The 19,165-nt window shown below is 39.4% G+C and overlaps 1 protein-coding gene across 5 annotated transcripts in view; it reads right to left on the bottom strand.

Moving 5' to 3' along the window:
- Positions 1-19,165, bottom strand: part of csmd3b (CUB and Sushi multiple domains 3b) — a 471,159-nt gene that overhangs the window by 126,710 nt on the left and 325,284 nt on the right. For all 5 annotated transcript variants that reach the window (XM_049601964.1, XM_049601965.1, XM_049601966.1 and 2 more), the window contains exons 11-12: positions 15,343-15,446; positions 13,923-14,035 (exon numbers count right to left, since the gene is read on the bottom strand). In XM_049601964.1, coding sequence (XP_049457921.1) covers positions 13,923-14,035; positions 15,343-15,446 — 217 coding nt within the window. The remainder of the gene's footprint in view (positions 1-13,922; positions 14,036-15,342; positions 15,447-19,165) is intronic.

Here is a 19,165-nt window from a genome sequence, read left to right as displayed (position 1 = left end):
GCTGAGAGCCACAGACAGGTTGGGGAAGTCAGTAGTATTGAGAGAAGCAATAAGACATTTATGCTTTTGGCCTTTTTGACAGATAGAAAAAAAAGAATATTGCTGCCCTCATCCTGAAACATGGAACTTTACCTAACCTACTAAAAAACCTGACCGGGTTTACAGATATCTCAGCCACTGTAGTGCAAGTAACTTCTGACATACAAGAGGTTGGCAAAATAATGTAACTTGCATAAGATAAAACTAATTAAAGGGTCTGGTGAGAACTGAAAACACTGGCATCAATCGTCAAAGCTTAGAGGTTAGAGATAATACGTGTTGAGAACAACAGTCTTTGAAAGGCATATCTTAAATAAAACAAGTGGAAGCTACGCAAATGACACATAAGAGACATAAAAACAGCACAGAGGGTTTTCAAACAATACTAATTGGCATGTCATTCATAGGTTGTGCAGTGGGTACTTCTAAGTTATTTTCTTTCAAAGATTATTATTTTCAAATGTTTGCATTGCGTTTTTTTTTAAATTCTGTCACTGCATATTTAAAGCAGAAGTCAGGTGAAGCCACACAGCTACTGTATTAGTATACAGAACTAGTTTCGGCTGGCATCTTTCTTCTGTCTGTTTTTAAAGAAAAGAGAATGATAAGTTTTTTTGACTTGGGCATTGTCAGTAGGTGTATGTGGCAGCTGGCTTATCCAGCGACCGGATTCTGGCTTTAACAATATTTGTGGTCACCATGCAGTGTTATCAGCCTCAAATACCCAATGGCCATCTTTCCCTGCTGTGAAACACCATGTCATGCTGCAAGAGCATCATCATCCATTTTGAACAGAAAATATACTGCCAACTGAACAGAGCCTTGCTGTAACATGATTGGCTCTTGGTTTGCTGTGTCAGGCGAATTTCTTGAATGCCTCTACTTCTTAACTCACGTAGCCTAGAGCAAGTTTGCATCCATCTCCTTCTGCGTGCCTCCTTCCCCTGAGTTTGCAAGTGTTCATGACACCTCTTTTTTCACGTTCAGTCTGACCGTGAGGTTACACAGATCCTTCTCTGATTCTATATAAAGGTGCCACCATGTCACCATAAATCTCTTTAAAATTTTGTGTACGGTATTTCAGAAAATATACCCTCTATTTCCCCAGCCTTCCTCCCCTGTATTCCCCTGCTCTCCTCTCCTGTTTTCGGTATTATTTACAAGAGTGGCCCATGGCAGGAAGCAAAGGTGTGTGCTTTGCCTGCGTGCTTCCCTCTAAGTATATGTATGTGTGTGCGTGCCGGAGTGCGTGTTTGTGATGTATTGCATTAATTTCCATCATGACATCGTCTTTATGAGACCCACAGACTCAACCAATCACAACCTGCCTAACAAACGTGCTTGTGCGTGAACACGTGTGCACCCGCACACACTCCTTGCAGAAGTGTAGAGAACAAATTGCTTTGGAGAACAGGCATGCTGTCGGAACATTTCCATACTACCACCCTCACACACAAACACACACAAACAGAGCCCCATAATCACACATCCACAGTCAGTCTCTCCCTTAAAATCACACACAATGATACACACATTTCTCTCTCAAACACACACACAGATACACACAAATAATCCTATTGTGTTTGTAACAACAAGGCTGTCAAACTCACAAAGGGGATTAGGCTCCTTCAAGAGTATGTATGTGTGAGTGCATGAATGAATGTGTGTGCGTGTTTGTACAACTTGGATATTACTTGTATGATTGTGATTGCACATTCAGCCCAGTTCCATTCTGTACTATAATATTCCATCATGCTCACACCGTATTGCCCATGGGAATACACATGTATAGACAAACATACACACACACACACACACACACATAAGGAGTGGAAATGCACTACCTGTAAAGATCTGAGAGAGAGCAGGGTAATAGATTTTGGGGGGGTAATGAGATTGGAGAAAAAAGCTTATTGGCTCTTTCTCTTTTGTGACCATTGTGAAATCGATTTTACGGCTAGCTTGCTAATAGTAATTGAATGGCGAGTGTATAGTTGCATGCATAGTCTAATGTTTGTCATATGCTATAAAATGTCTTCTGCAAGTTAGGCTGGTGCTTTATCTTCAATATCCCTCGCCTGTGTCTCTAAAACAAAAGCAAGGCGCATTAAACACATTAAGCCACGTAAAACAATAATCTAAGGTGGCTATAATAGCTGCAGAAGAACAGGAATTGAGTGGAAAGTCTTCAGAACACTCCAGCAGGTCTGCAGTGTGAGGAAAACATGAGAAATTCAGCCTGTCTAATTAGCTTGCGGTTGTCTGAATCTGTGACCTAAAGGGAGTGGCTCAAATTGACTTGTTCCCACTGTAGACATCAGTGAGGACACTCTGTTGAATAAAAATGATCTAATTTATTAAACTCACAATGCTGACATTTTTTTCTCCCTCTCTCGGGTTCCAAACCAGGCCACTGAGGAGCTTTTGAGGATTGATTTGATGGGAGATGTGTATAAGAAAGACATCAATTTTCAGTTCTCATTAAAGCACACGGTCTCTGTCGGCTCTTGTTACATAAAGTGCACACAGTGTTTTTTTTTTTTTTTACACTCGATGGTGTAATTCCCAAATACCTGTAACTCTCTTTAAATTGGACTTCAGGATCACAGATAATAATTGGGCTGTTTTCTTTGATCTAGACACATCATAGGGCAGAGATACATCACTCTAGTCTGCTGTGAAAACTCTGCAACTACACGCCCAGACTCTGTCTCATGACCCTGTAATAGGTTTGTGCTTGCAGCAAAATCTGTGAATTTCAGGATGTGCCTGTCCTCAAAAAGATTTCTGTAATCTATATACAGGAAGAGCAGGTGAGAGAACGGGACACCCACATCTCAGCAGCATTTTTGTAATTTTAAAGATGCTGCCGTCATGCCTTTTTCTCATCTGAGAACAACATGTTAGAAAATTTGAATAAATAACTAACATCAGTGAACACACCATCACCTCAGCACACTCTATCACATTAAAACAAGGGAGTAAAACCTATAAACGCCTGCCAAGACGACACTTAAGAAAGGTTAAAGCAGCATTTAAAAATGTCTCTTCTGCTTACACTTAAAACAAAGAGTGTAATGAGCTCTGAACCATCTGGAGCTGCTTCCTAATGAGCCTTTCAAATGACTTCATGACCAACCAGGGCCAAAAGCACATCTCATATGTTCACAGTAAGTACAGCCTTGCTTTGTCAATATCTGTCCATGTATTGTAAGAGAAGTTTGAAATGGCTGCTGGTTAAAACAGGGATCAGGACGATCATTGGTTGCAATACTGAAATTTCTAACTTTGATAGAATACCTTGAAAAATATGGTTATTGAATACTGAAAACTGACTTTGAGGGCATAAAATTGAGAAATGTTATTAACAGATATGTATGACAACATAATGATGACTGTCTCTTTCTTGGTTAGTAGCAGCAAACAGCTGAATGACTTTAGTGAGCATTAACAATAATAAAAGCTTTTTTTTTACATCAATAAAAACAATATTCTGTGACACGTCCTATAAAGACCATATCTATAATGCGTTATAAGGCCATTCATAGTGAATTATAATGCATTTATAATGCTCTATGACTACATTCATAAGCACACATAATGCTTCCCGGTGCACTTATCAACAGTTATAAAACATTACGGATGTGACTTATCATGAATTTTAAGCGTCTTATGGACGTTTTTGACTAATTATAAACCAGAGGTTGACTGGTGGGGCTTATGATGCATTATGAAAACCTAAACTCACCTATACACACATGTAAACAATCAACTGTAGCAAGGACTCACAGAATGTTATAACTGTCCATGCAGTATTTTAAGTTATCGTTGTATGTGTTAAGTAAAGTGAAGTACATATTAATGTAATAATAATAAAAATACTGTATGCTTCATTATAAGGTTTTATAGTTAGTTCATGAATCCAAAAGAATCTATTCTGCTTCATAAGTGATTAATGTCTATCATACACTAGAAAATTTTGAAAATATTCCGAAAAGACTTGAGTCTAACACCCTCTCACATCTTAAGACAACCTCTAGTTTACAACTAGTCAAGAACATCCACAAGACGCTTGTAATGCATCACAAGTCACATCTATACTGTTTTATAACTGTTGATATAGTGTATTAGGGGGCATTATGTGTGTTTATGAATGCAGTCATTACAGATGCATTATAATTTACTATAAATGCCCTCATAACGCATAATAGATGTGGTCTTCATAGAAAGTGTTACCCATTATTCTTCTTAGCATACTGCCCATGTCCAAAAGCCTCTGAGACTGTCACACGTTCAACAGGCAGAGTGCCAGAAAATAACAAAACAGAACTGTGCTGCATACAACTGCAGTGAACGACTATGTTTACATACACAAAGTATTCAGTTTTTTTTACCTTATTCGGAAAAAAAGATAATTAACCTCCTAAGCTGTTTACATGGCTAATAAAAATTAATATTTCACCAATATCCCTGTATACATGCAGCCATGCATACCCTGACTAACGTGCCCTAACATGTCCCCCATTATGTCTAAAATTGAAAAGTGGAACGGCTGCAGTAGCTTGCGCCATTTTGGCAGTTTTTCACCGGTGGCAGACTTGCTGAACCATGTGAACACAACCTCACCCTTTCAGTCCGTCAAGCACTGTCTTCAAGTGTTGGCGTTGCGATATTTGCACATATCCAAAAGCCTGTTGATATCCAAGTCTGTCATAATGTTTTCAGTTAGGTGTGTTTCGTCTTCCAGCCAGAAATGAGGGCTTTTCTTTCGAGCATTCATCTGTACCCAAAAACCTTGCAAACTGTATCAAATTCAGAATATTATCATATTTGGAATAATAGTGGTGCGCATGTAAATGCAATCAGTGTGGTGACTGATGAGAAGACAGCATTGTGAGTGAGTGGGAGGAGGCAGGGCTATCTAGGCACTGCAGTGGCGTCTGTTTGTGTGGAAAAAACGCAGCTGGTACCAGTGTATTGATACCACAGAAAATGAGCATTGAAACCATTTCAAATATCCAGAATCAATATATTAACATATTTGACAAAACTAATATGACAATCCTTCAAACAGTTCGGTCATCCAATGCCGTACATGATTTGAAATGTATGGAATATACTGTATTACTGAGTCCTAATGAGGAGAAAGAATCAATTTTTCCTGATGAATTTCAACCGAATGAACTACAGATATGGCAGCACTTCAATATAAGTAACACTGGTGATTACTGGAGGACTGAACATTACAAGAGTCAATAATTCATGACAGGGAAATGAAATGCTGTTTACTGTTCTGTCATGAAGTGAGCCCTGTCCTTCACAGGTTACCTCTGAAGCACACATGCATGCATGTATATATACAGTGTGTGTGTATATATATATATATAAAAACACACACATATACACACACACACACACACACACACACACACACACACACACGATCAAACACAACCCAAAAAGTGTCTGGCTTTGGCTCACTAACCCAATACTCGGGTTATTGACTGTAAAATTGGACCACATTTCTGGTTATGTTGTGAATGAATATTTCATGAATTCATATTTCATGGTGTTTCAGCCGCTCTGAATGAAATGCTGTTTAGTGCTGTGTGATTAAGAGGGTGCTGTTCAGTACCTGGACTACACTGCTGCAACAGGATTGAGTTCCTGTGGGACCCAATACAAATTACACGGGTGCAGAAAATATTTACTGGTCCAGGCAGGCGGTCAGCGTCATTATTGCAGTATGAAATTTTATATCTGAAAATGTGAGAGACTCTTGTTACTGAGCTTTACCATACTTTTAAATGCTTTGTCCTTCAGTAAATAATACATATCCCAATACAGTTCCATGCAAGGTTAAGTTACGGTTCTGTTTTTTGATCTTGTGGCCTCACTCGCTATATTGCTTTCTATTGTTCCCTCTTAATCTCTCCAAGCATATAATTTGCTTCATACATTTTATGAAATGGCCATAATTATATAATAAATAATTAGATAAAAAGCAATAATGTGGGACTTGCTGATCCAATCTGTTACATAAAATAACAGACATGTGCAATCTCACAAAGAAGCATATGGGTACATAAATGCAGGGAGACATGAGGGACACACACACACACACACACACACACATACAACACAGATCCATCCAACCAGGGGTCAACTGAGCCGTAAAAACCCACCTTGACATCTCTCCCTCCTATAAAACACATCACATATTAAAAACTATAAAAAGCAGATGAAAAATCTAAAATAAAATCTCAGAAGTAAGAGCTGACATTATGACTCAGTGATGAGATCCTCCTGAAGAGAAGGAAAAAAAAACTAGGAGCCCCAAACAGCGATGATGTAGTTATACTCAAATTCAAGAATGAGATTTTTATTTCTACCTCTCCCTGTCAGATACTGGTGTATCATGTGTTCGCCTCATGACCCTCAGCTGCAGAGTAAATGCAAGTGAGCTTATAGCACTCTATGAGATAAACCCAGGAACATCTAGCACGTGGAGCAAACTAGATAAAAAACATTTGTCATGAGATTAACATGTGTACCATCTAGCCCCCTTTTACTACTGGCTGGGAGGCAGGCACTTGACGTTTATGCTGCACTTTGTAGTCTCATAGCACTGCGTTATATAACACAGCATGATGGGATAATGCTAGAATGATGCACTTAAAAAAGCCGGAGCTCGAGGGAATGACTCATCGCCGGAAACAAATTCTCAAAATCACCACTCACATGTATTTCAATGAAAGTGGATGAGAGGTAAGGCAAATATTTGCTGTTATTGTTCCATGTGTTGTATCAGTTAAGGCCACCACATTGGAAAATTTACAAAAAAACCTAGCTGTACTTGCAGACATACTGCATATCTGGCAGATGTATATACTGAATTAATGTATTCACTATTAGCACACATATCTAAGATAGGAATGGTATAAATGATCTAGCTCTGGCACTTATTAAAATCTGCCTGGCATCAGAAAAGACAAAACACACAGCACTGTCCACCATGACAGTTCAATCAATCCGATGTGGTGACAGGTGTCTTTACTTGCCACATCCATGGTCACAATGTGGCTTTAGTGAGCAGCAGGTGAGTGAGGGCAAATGAGCACCTGTGCCTGTTTCAATTGGCAGGAATCAGCTGCTACTCCTAAGTGGAACAGAAGGTTTACTCTGTGTGAAGTGTTGAGAATCCTGCATCAATCCAATTGGCAGCTGCCGCATTTAAATTATAGAAAGCTGTGGTGGCGCTCGAAAATCCCACTCTGTGGCAGCCCTTAAAATCTCAAAAGTAAGATGAGCTGCTGATGGAATACTGCTGAAGCCCCTCAGAGATCCTACAAACCATTTGAACAGAATTTGCAAAAAAACAAAAACTGAAAAAAAAAAAAACACTGATTACAAAGAAAAACAGGAGACTGAAGAGGGACTGAAGCAGGTGCATTGTGAGTATCGCTGCCCAATGCGGATACCAGCCACACACCACACTCCTCTCTGACTGAGAATATGAGTAGTAAAGTTATTAAAGCATTACATTATGATATAGACTTTATTCATAAATGTTTATCTGACCTGATCTATCCATCCCAAGCAGAATATTAAGCACATTTCTTTTGCCTGCTCTGTGTTTTATGAACTCGGCTATCCAGTTTAAATGATAAGACATATTCTCATATTTACCAGCTGCAACATAGTGGCTGGTGTTGTTTTCACCTTGTGAGTCTGCTTGTGTGTGTGTCAGCATGGCAAAGTGTGTTCCTTTACTTATTGTAAAGGGAACTACTCCAGAGGTGGTTATGAGTACTTTGCCAGGTGTTAATGTTTTTTCCAATGTGACGGCGTCACAACCGTGATAGATGTTGTAACAATATTTTACAGCTGTGCACTTGACATAACAATGAAGGCTGGGTTTAAAGATGAATGTGGTCTAAGAGAGGGCAGTGAAAGTAGGGGGTAGGAAGTAGGGAGGAGGCCATTGCACTCAAACCTTTAACCCTTGGTGCACTTTTGTTTTAAAGGGAAATTTTGGTTTATTTTCCACCTGTCTCCTATCGTCCTAAATTTGTTTCAAGTGACTAGTGACATAAAAATAATAGTTAGCATGTTAGCCGTTAGCCTAGATACAGCCGGGGCGCATAGTAGCGTCAGACCTGTTAAAACGTAAGTGAACGGGCATACTTCAAGTGCAAAGTTAGTCCACTAAACAAGCTTTTTCTCCACAAAGACCGCCTCATATCATTAGGATAAATGTCAGAGAACAAAACGATATGTAAACGTGTTGTCTTACCTTACCCGTGTGCTGCCAAGTTTGTTTACCATTTAGCTCTGCTTTCCAAAGAGCGGCCGAAATATCGCGAGAACAAGCAGTGATCTCATATAGTGCCCGAAATCTCGCGACAACAACAGCAACAGCTGGAAGGCAGAACCGGACAGTAGCCTGAAAAGTTCATTCATTTATTTTATGAAAGATTTATAGAATAATGGCTGACTTTTTGCCAGACTTCAACTTTGTGGAGGAGGAATTTGATTTTGCAGAGTTTGATGGCCGCCCTTATTTATTTGAGCCATAGTACACAGACGAAGAGTTTGGTGGTGTACCTGTGAATGCTGTGCCCCAGTGCCCACAGAAGAGGAATGCCTCTGTTGCAAGGAATGGGACCGGTTGCAGCCTTATTTTCAAGGTCTGGATGTGACCGAGGACAAGACACCTCCACCTGGAGTAGTATCCAGCTGGGCTTTATCTAGAGCTCGCGAGATTTCAGGCACAGTATGAGATCGCTGCTTGTTCTTCTATTTCGTTCATTTTTTCATGTTAAATCCAATGATGCCAAATGTTGGTATCTCAGAGCACATCTGGGTGAGAACGCTGGGTTTAGACAAGAGATGAAACCAACCATAGAGGCCTATCCGAGGAAGCACTGGCAAAGAGGCAGAGAGGCAGAGGCGCCCTGAAGCTGGGAAGCCAGCCGCTCCGTCAGCTGCTCGGCTGGGTGCTTTGTTGGCTACTTTGTTGGCCCCTACACTGGCTTCCGAAACAATTGCTTCAACGACGATCTGGCAAAATTGTTTCGATATCTGCTCTATTTTCTTCTCTATATCATTTCAGTAGTAGCCTAGTATCACTGCCAGACAAGCAAACACACAGACACACAGACACACACACACACACGCACACAAATGGAGACAGAAGATTAACTATGTGTGATTAGAAAATAGCAGAGGAGCAAGTTTAATGTCACCCCTTCAGCTCATTCAAAAATTACATTTTTGCTATTATAGAGAAAGTAAAGTACCCAAAAAGGTAGCGTCCTGTACTGGTACCAGAGTCCAGGTACTGGAACCAGTATTGATATACAATCTCGGCCATGTTGAATAATCAGGCACAGTTCATCTGTTTTGCCAGACTCACTTCTCACATGTCATATATTCCATCACACCATACAAACCGATTTGGTGCTGTGGTTGATGTGATCGCATCACAAGATAGACTCTGGTGAATATATATTATTTGTTCAAGAGAGAAAAATAATTATAATACTATGTATATGACATTGGTGTGCTGTGTTTCATGATGTTGCGTATTCAAGCCTGACACATACAATACATAAAACATGTGATACTGTCGTTCTTACCCTGAAAACAGGAACAAAAACAATGAATAAGTATAATAGTTAGAATGAATACATAAATGACTTTGTGGAAATAACACAGAGAGTTGTTGTAACCTTACTCTGATGGTTTCTATTTTTCAAACTAATAAAACAACAATCGTCAGTTGAACATCATTCTGTATAAACAGAGAAACCCTGGCATTCATCCATGCAGTAACACACTCAATATCTTTTTCATTTCATAGAGAATAAAAGTAAATCATTGAGACGTTGTTTTATTGTTGCTGAACTCAAATCAACAGCAAATTTATAAAATATATGCTTCTAAATACGTACTGTGTAACTCCACAGTCACACACAAATATACACACACATGGATATATTATGCCTTAAAACCTCAACGACACCTCTTTATGGACTATGCAGACAGATATATAAGCTTATGATAAATTTATTTATTCATAGAGTAGACAGAAACGCGCTGAAACTTTAATGTAAATGACGTCAATAATGTCACAGCTCTCCCTTAAATCTAAAGCTGTGACACGCCATGACTCAGGGTAGATGGACGGATCACTGCACAGGCAGTCTGGACTGATATGTGTGCGTTTGTTTCTGTGTGTGTGTGTGTGTGTGTGTGTGTGTGTGTGTGTGTGTGTGTGTGTGTGTGTGTGTGAGTGTGTTTGATTTGTATGCCTTGCGACGGGGAGTGGAGTCAAAGTGTTGCTAGGTTGGTGACCTTGGCTTTAATAATAGATGAATGGCGACAAGAAAAAAAAGAGAGGGACAGAGGGAGATACAGAGAAACACAGAGGCAGGACTGGTCAGCTAACAGACAACAAAAGAGAAGAGGGGGGTGTCTGATAAAGGAAATGGCTGAGAGGGAAAGACGGACGGGAGAAGCAGAGACGCCAAACAACAGTGCATTAGAGAGCAACTGAAAGAGAAAATGTTGTGATTTTAGGAAGAAGGGGAAGAGAGGATGGGGATGGAGAGACGGCTAATGAGGAAAAATGACACCGCCTAAGAGACAGACAGAGAGAGTGGGGAAGAGGGGGAGAATGTGACGAGTGAAAGAGGTGAGTGACTAGTTGGTAGAGCTCCGCTGGCTCACTGATGGAGGACCTGTCTGACACACAGGAACACACACACACACACACACACACACACACACACACACACACACACACACACACACACACACTTACATTATATAGAGCATTGGTGACTTTGCAGTAAGGCTACTGATAATGTTTATATTTCATAGCCAAGGTCTATGGGATCTGGCTTTAGGGATACACACACACACACTGTCTCTGTTTCTTCCTCAAGAACACACACATACATCTCAAACAGACACCCACTAATACCACAGGCGTCCACCTTTATAGTAAATCTTGTGGGTGATGGAGCCAGTACTCAGAGAAAAACACATCCATCTTGCAAGTGGGTGCTGATGGGATTTTTCAGGGTGTTTAGGCGTGAGAGAGAAAGTCAAATTTAAGGATAATAAACAGCCAGGTGAATGCTTCCCACTGTTTGTTTCTCTAACTGTGGCATATAAAAATGTAAGAATGTCAAAAGTACTGTTATATATCACGAGCATTTCTACGCTTCAGCTTCTTGTTACTTATCAGCTGACGCATACTTTAACACCAATACATCTGTGACTAATGTGTGCCAAAAATAATGTCTGACCAATGCAGTGAACAACTACACATAACGTTCTGGCATCTGATTACGCTTGTAGGAAAAATATAGTCTCCATTGTCAGGAGTAAATAGAATATACCCACTGGAGTGAATATACACAGCTTAATCCCTGCAAATAGAAGAAAGTCAGGCCATGATGCCCGTGCAGTGGATTGTCATTATAAGCATGGATGCATTTAAATGGTGGTTCTTGACATTAATTTTTCTACTGATCTCTATGGGGAAAATATTCAGGAGAAATGAATGAGGATATGTGCAACTGTTGTGGAGCCCCTTTGCTCAGCTTCCATGCCAGTGATGGTACCCCTGTATGCTCCTCCAAACTGGAAGCATGCTGACCGCCATTTTCTGTACGTTAATATGTCGGCCACGCATAAGTACCTCGTACAGCCACTTTAAAAAATTGCAACTACCCATTTCAGTTATTATTACTACCATTACTATTATTATCAATATCAGCACTTAAATCTACATCAGTGCTTTTTGCTAATGGCTGAGAGGGTGTTTTCATTTGAAAAACCAAGAAAAGAACGAAGATGGAGTTGACCTTTAAGTGCACATCAACTGCTGCAAACCATAAAAATACACTACAAGACAACAGTAAAAACTCATTTTGACTATTCTTTTAATCAGATCTTAGCCACCGTATTGTAAGAAATTCAAATTGAAACCCAAGGAGAACAAAGGGCAAGGATATATCAAAACAATGTGCCATTGTACCACCATGGCATTACCGGGCTCAGCACTGTGACCTCATTATAACAATCAATTTAAAGATGATGACACCCAAATGAGGCTCACAAAGTTCATTTCTGCAGCAAAGCTCACCTCTCTGTGTTTCATGGACTGTAATCAACTTCACACTACATCTATCAAACAGAGAACTTCAGAAAGGTTAATATTTTTAGCATGGCAGGAGCTGAGTAAACAGAAGAGATTAAAACTGTTTTTAATTGATGTTCAAATAAAGGTCAGGTGTTGCAAGACAAACGTTTATTTTAAACCTAACAAATATAGCAGAAAAGAAATCATGAGAGTTGAATAACATGTCCTGACATATACACAAATTGTTTGAAGAATGAAGTAGTTTTCGTCTTAAGAGAATTTATCTTGTCCACATGAATGGACAGATTCAGATGCCACACTTCACAAGTTTGGTCTTAATTAGAGATGTAACACAGAGCTACTTTACCCTGAAGACAGTGGTGGAAATAGACCATGAGGGCAAATCCTTCACATAGAAATCTAACGTAATATGCATCCCCAAATCCTCTTGAGTCAGTTGCTGTAAAGACTTCATTGTTAGGCGACCTGACTGATTGAGGGCGTTACAACACCCCAAGCAGGGAACAACAAACAGTGATAAAACTATTAAATTTTTTTGGCTGAGACATGCTAAATCATTAACAGAATTAGAGAAGAGTCAAAACTCATTAAATTGATTTAGTAATTTTAGTTAAACATTTAACAAAGCTGTCTTTTTTCTTTCTAGCATTAGCAAACATATCCCATTTATAGTTTCATTTATAACCGTTGTGTACATACACAACGAGGTCTGAAAGAGCGTGCGCCACTTCCAACTCAAAAGTTGCGGTCTATGAAGGCAAACTTGTCCAGAGAATGTGCCCACCTGTAGGAAACTGATCCATGTGCAGACATTTTCTGCTCAATAATTCACCAGCACTGTCTCACCACTGAATTCCCAAACCCCAGAGTGCGGAGGAGAGGGCCGGACTGTATGCTACTGACACTCATACAGTCATACTTCTCATATTGCAGGCCAAGTTTGCCACAGTAAAGCTTAAATAAATAAATAAATGAATTGTGTTCACATATCAAACTTACATCTTCAAATGATTTCCAAGGGTGGGCTATACCACTGATTGTTGCGACCATTTTGGCAAGGTATGAAGCAATTAGACTGATTGCTGTAAACATATAAATACTACTGTGACACTGGGTTGTAGCCATTATTCACTGTAAAGAACCATCGATCAACAGGCTCATTTCTATGCATCAACATTCATGAGATACTTTGCATTGACCACTTATGGTTGAATGTAGGCATGTAGAGGGCGGCATATAAGACTGATCCACATGTCAACAATTCCAAGTCAATGTGGGATGTATAAAAGGAAATAGCACACTGGCAGGCGTAATATTTTTTAGCAGCTTTTGTCCATACGTACACTTCTAGTTTGACTTCTATACAACCACTGGGTTGTGAAGCACTTGTAGCATAGTGGCTGCATAGGGTAGTGCAACTTCTGCATTGCTCACAAGACACACTGGCCCAAAAGAGCAGTTTTTCCCCATACACAATCATTGAAAAAGGAGTAGCTGAAAAATGGTGCATGCATGATGGAGCACAACATATGGAGGTGGTTGCTTGGCCTATAAATAAATTGTTTATAAAGATAAAGTAAATTAAAAATAGCACTGATTTGAAGTTTGGAAATCATTTCTCAGCCTCTTCACACACACAGACTTCATTTTCTCCTTCCCACCTCTCTTTCTCTCTCACCCACACATGGACATGGTAATTTCTTACCCTTATAGTTGATCTTGAATCCTATAGAACCGACACTCTCATCTGACTGTAGGTGGAGCCACATCTGGTGGGTCATACTGACGATCAGGTCAGGAACAAAGCTACCCGACAGACTGTAGCAGAAAATACATTAATATTAAATCATTGTCTTCATAATTACCATTCTAAAAAGTATAATTTTCATCACTGCAATCATGGACATAATCAAATTCTCAAGTGCTGCTCTGAGTGTGAACAAATTGCTGGAGCATACTGCGCTGGGGATGAATCCTTTGATTTGGTTTGCTTTAGTTTTGCAGAATGCTGCCTCAGGAAAGCAAATTGCTCAGAGTACATTCATACTATCTAGTGCTTTTTTTTTTTTTTTTCAGGCTGCCAGCGCCTTTTAGGCATGAAAGTTAACAGTGACTGACTCCAAAGTGAATTGAAATCATCCACTTTGTGAAGGCTCTGCATCTGTTATCCTTTTGGGCACTGCAGAACATTTTCAAAACTCAGGAACAGTTCATCTTTTTAAGTGGAGCGCACATAATGCAGACTGCTGTTTTACGATCTGACTAATTGCAACAAAGAAGATGGAGGATTTCAAGGTGGCTGGCAGCTGATGGCTTATATCGAGAACCAGAATGAAAATGGAAAAAGTACAAGACGGAAATTTGGTGGAAGTTTTTTTTTCTCTGATTGTTTGGACTTTATGTGGAACATGTTATGTGTGTTGTAAAGTGTTTGATAGACTGACAATAGCGTTGGTGTTCATGACAGCAGCTGGTCATTATTGAAAGACATAGTGTGTTGCACAATCTGTTTTATAAAATCACTAAAATAAAAATAAAAAATGCAGTTAAGGCAGCACATTTTCTGAGGGAGTTTATCTCACAACATTACTTTGGTAAAGCTGTTTTGTAGACATAATCTGCCCGCCCAGACAGCAGACCGCTCTGTGTGCATCTCATCATTGCGGCTCCAAGACTACAACTAAACTTCATATGCATGATTTTCAAGAGAGAAAGAAACTGCCAGTGTGATCTTGTTTCTTTTTTAATTTGAAGGGCTTTGTGAGGCTTTTTTTAATAAAGAAAAACATAATCTAAGAATTTTACGCGAAACATATCAGTGATACTTATTTGCCTCTGAAAACTTGTTCTCACAAGTTTTACAAGCAGCTGCTGTACTATTTATGGAGACATTGGTGAAGATACGATAAGGTACAGGATTTCCCACCTATGATTCACAAAGGAATAATGTAACAAAATCAAGTTTTTATATTTCTAAAGTTGTTCTCTGAGGGCCTCAAAGTGTGCCTTTATTTGACACACTCTATCCTGCAATGCTTGAAAAAAAAACAAAAAACCAAAAAAAACCAAACTTGTACTTCACAGTACATAAATGGGAGGATAGAAAAGGACAGTGTTATACTTACACCTGTAGTATGGTTGTAGGATCTCCAACCTCTCCTCCATCTCCTATAGTCAGAGTATCATAGGCTATCTCCAGGTCAAACTCTTCAAAGTTGATCTGGATTACCTAATGTTCACAAATACAAAAATATAGATATATCCATGTCAGTTCCAACACAGTCAAAGTCAGTATAGGACTGATTTGAATTCCATATTTCCGTATTTTGAATTCAGTAAAATAAAAGGAAGAAGAAGAGGAGAGAGAAGAGGAAGAACACAACACATTAGAGACATCAGAACCCAAAAGTGTATGAGAAATGAACCCTTTCTAAGAACCATCGGTTTAGGGGATGTAGAACTGTGCTATGATAACAACAGGGTGCCACTGTTGTAAACAAAATATCTTGTAAAATTATAACTTCATGTCATACTGTCATAACACATAATTGTTCTTACAATATTACAATGTGTGCCTTGAAAATTTTGAAGTTAATTGCCGAAGCATTTCAACTTTTTGTTAAAACACCAACTTTATTTGTGAGGCGAGAGTGCTAACCACCACACCACCATGCCGCCCCAATTTTTTTTTTTACTTTAGTAAAAAATATTTAGACTCTATTTGCCAGTTGCCCTCACACTCCAATTTTCCTTGTCAGAAACTCTGAAGTATGCTTGCTATAGGCTGGGGCAGATACACTGATAACATGGAGTATAGATTTACAGTAATACTGACATTCAAAATGAACTAAGAGAACCACGAGTGACCGCTCATGGATTTATTGTACAAGGAAAAGCTGAAGGTCGCATTTAAGGACCACAGTGCAATCAAAATTAGATCAGTTAAGAACTGCAGTTGAGATGATTTTGTTGAGCACTTGAATTCACTCGACTGGTCTCCAGTGCATTGTTCTGATGTGGATAAAGCATGAAAGCACTTAAACTGTTTGTTATTTGTTGGACAAGGTTACTACATTCAAAATAATTTTAGTGAAACAGAGATCCGAGCCATGGATGAATGGTGGTATTTTAGATGCTATTAACAAGAGAAACAAAGCCTTTTTAGTTGAAGGGAAGTCCAAAGATCAGGCTGAACTTAATAATTACAAGAAACTGAGAAATATGGTGCAAAATAAGATCAGAGCGAGGCAAGTCCCTGAAACTAATTGGGTGCAGCAGCAGGCTCAACAGTTAGGCAAATAATAATTGTCTCAACATTAATGATAAGCTTTCCTCTGAATGGACCAAGATTGAAAGTCAGTGCAATATTTTCTTCACATTTGTATCCAAACAACCAGTAGACAGGCTGCCAGGCAATCAAGGAATGTAAAATGGAAATTGTATGATTTAATACTTTTCACAAATGGGAGCAGTGGCACATGCATTTGGACTTACTAAGGTTCCTCAAGACAAAGTGTTACAGCTATGGGAGGATCTTAGGTGCTTTACAGCTACAGTCTGGATAAAATGCCTGCCAGATTTCTGAAAGATGCTACTGAACATATTGCACCATATCTCACTCATGTTTTTAATCCCTTCAGTGAGTCTGGCAGTGTCCCTAAACATCTTAAACTTGCCAGGGTCATTCCTTTGTTTTAGAAAGGGAACAAACTGGAAGAGGAAAATTATCAGCCGGTTTCCACTCTGGGAGCAATATCAAAAGTCTTAGAGAAAATAATACATGAGCAAATTAACAGCTTTAGTTGCAAGACTGATTTCCTGTATAAAATGCAATACAGTTTTACAGAGCCTCCCTCAACAGATACATGTTTATTATTTCTATAAGATTACAAAGGGAAAGACATTGATTAGGGAAAATCTGTGGCATGGGCTTTTAGACCACTAGAAAGGCTTTTGACAATGTTGACAATTAGATTCTGCTCTAGACGTTGGGTTTCAATGACACGGCTTGTGAGTGGATTCAAGTCATATTTGACTGAGAGGTGGCAAAGAGTTGACATCAACAGCAATCTAGCTGAGGCTTGAGAAATCAAATATGGTGTGCCACAGGGAAGTGTACTAGGTCCGTTGCTCTCTCTGCTATACAGCAATGATGTGACATCTGTTTGTGAATGATATCTATTTATATGAACAATTTAATTTTTTTAGTTTCCCACAAGGACAAAAACATTGTTGAGAACCAGTTAAATGATTGATTTGAAAACATCAGCTGGCTGGCTGAAAACAAATCGTCTTTACACCTTGGAAAAAACTGAATCTATATTATTTGGTTCAGAAATAAGGTTGATTAGGGCCTCAGAGTTCAGTATCACAGTGGGAGACATGCATATTATTGCCAAAACGTGTGTTAATTACTTTGGCTCTGAGTTTAATGAATCCCTGAGTGGTGAGGCTATAGAATAAAGAGTTATGTCCAAGGTGAAGCAGATTATTCAAATTTCTGGCGTGTACAGCCTTACTTTGATTACCCCTGTGCTACATGGTACAATGGCACCCCCAAGGGTATTAAAACTAAACTTCAAATAGCCCAAAAAAAGTAGTCAGGGTACTACCCTGACTACTTACCTTAGCCTTAGCCTTATGTCTCACATTGACCCTTCCTATTTTTTGTGAATTAAAATAGTTGATGGTAGAAAATAGTGTGAGGCAGCTTAAACTTAGGGCTCATTTATACTTCCTTTAGGTGCGAAAATAGAGTTCCAATTAAAGTTTTAAACATTTCCAATGTCACTGCCCTCATACTTCCATGCATCCTTTATGATATGCATTGTAGGTCACTTTGTTGGGTGCACTGTATTAGGTGGTCTCACTCCAAGATGAGGGAGGCTGCTTTGTTGATTGTGCAGCACTGCTTGAAAAGATTCGCACTAGATGTATGTATTTATTAGTAAGTATATATCTATGGATGTCCATCCATCCATCCATCCATCCATCCATCCATTTTCATCTGCTTATCCAGGGCTGGGTCACAGGGACACCAGGCCAAGCAAAGCACCCCAGACATCCCTCTTCCCAGCAACGCTTTCCAGCTCCTTCTTGTGGGACTCCAAGGCATTCCCAGGCCAGATGAGATGTGTAATCCTCCTGCCAGTGGGACGTGCCCAAAAAAGCTCCAACAAGTGGCACCCAGGAGGCATCCTGATCAGATGCCCGAACCACCTCAACTGACCCCTCTTGATGCAAAGGAGCAGCGGCTCTACTCCGAGCTCCCTTTGGAGATCCAAGCTCCTTACCCTATCTCTAAGGCTGAGCTCAACCATCTCACGGAGGAAACTCATTTTGGCTGCTTGCATCCGTGATCTCATTCTTTTGGTTGCTACCCAGAGCTAATGACCATAGGTGGGGGCTGGGACGTAAATAAATCAGTAAAACGAAAGCTTCGCCTTCTGGCTCAGCTCCCACTTCTGATCTAGCTCTTCTGCCTCTACATCTATGGATGTCATAGACAGAAATGTTTTTAAGTAGTCTATGCATATATGTACAGTAAGTGAGTCAATGTTTTGTATTTGTATGGATTAAGAGATAGACACTTTTATTTGATTATTTAATTTTTTGCCTTGCTATGTAGCTGTAAATGGAAGGATGTACTGTTTATGATGTAAGCCTATGTAATTGTACAGGGTGCCTTAGTCATCTATGAGATGTATTGCTATCATTGTCTTGCTGGAAAGGGGACCACAGTTATTTTTTTAAACTCTGTTTGGCTATCCTTGTTGCAGTGTATGACCTTTTATATTTACACGTATTTTTGATACATCAAATAAATCAGAGCAAGTTAAAGAAAACAATAAAAAATACCTATAAATTAGAAAGTATGAGAATAATGTTAAAAATGACTGACCCCAATCATAACAAGCATATGCTCCACAGCTGTTCTTTATATTTAGA

This window comes from Epinephelus fuscoguttatus, linkage group LG17 (genome assembly GCF_011397635.1).
Source record: "Epinephelus fuscoguttatus linkage group LG17, E.fuscoguttatus.final_Chr_v1".
In the NCBI taxonomy this organism is placed as follows: Eukaryota; Metazoa; Chordata; class Actinopteri; order Perciformes; family Serranidae; genus Epinephelus; species Epinephelus fuscoguttatus.
This window is presented reverse-complemented; position numbering and strand designations above follow the sequence as displayed.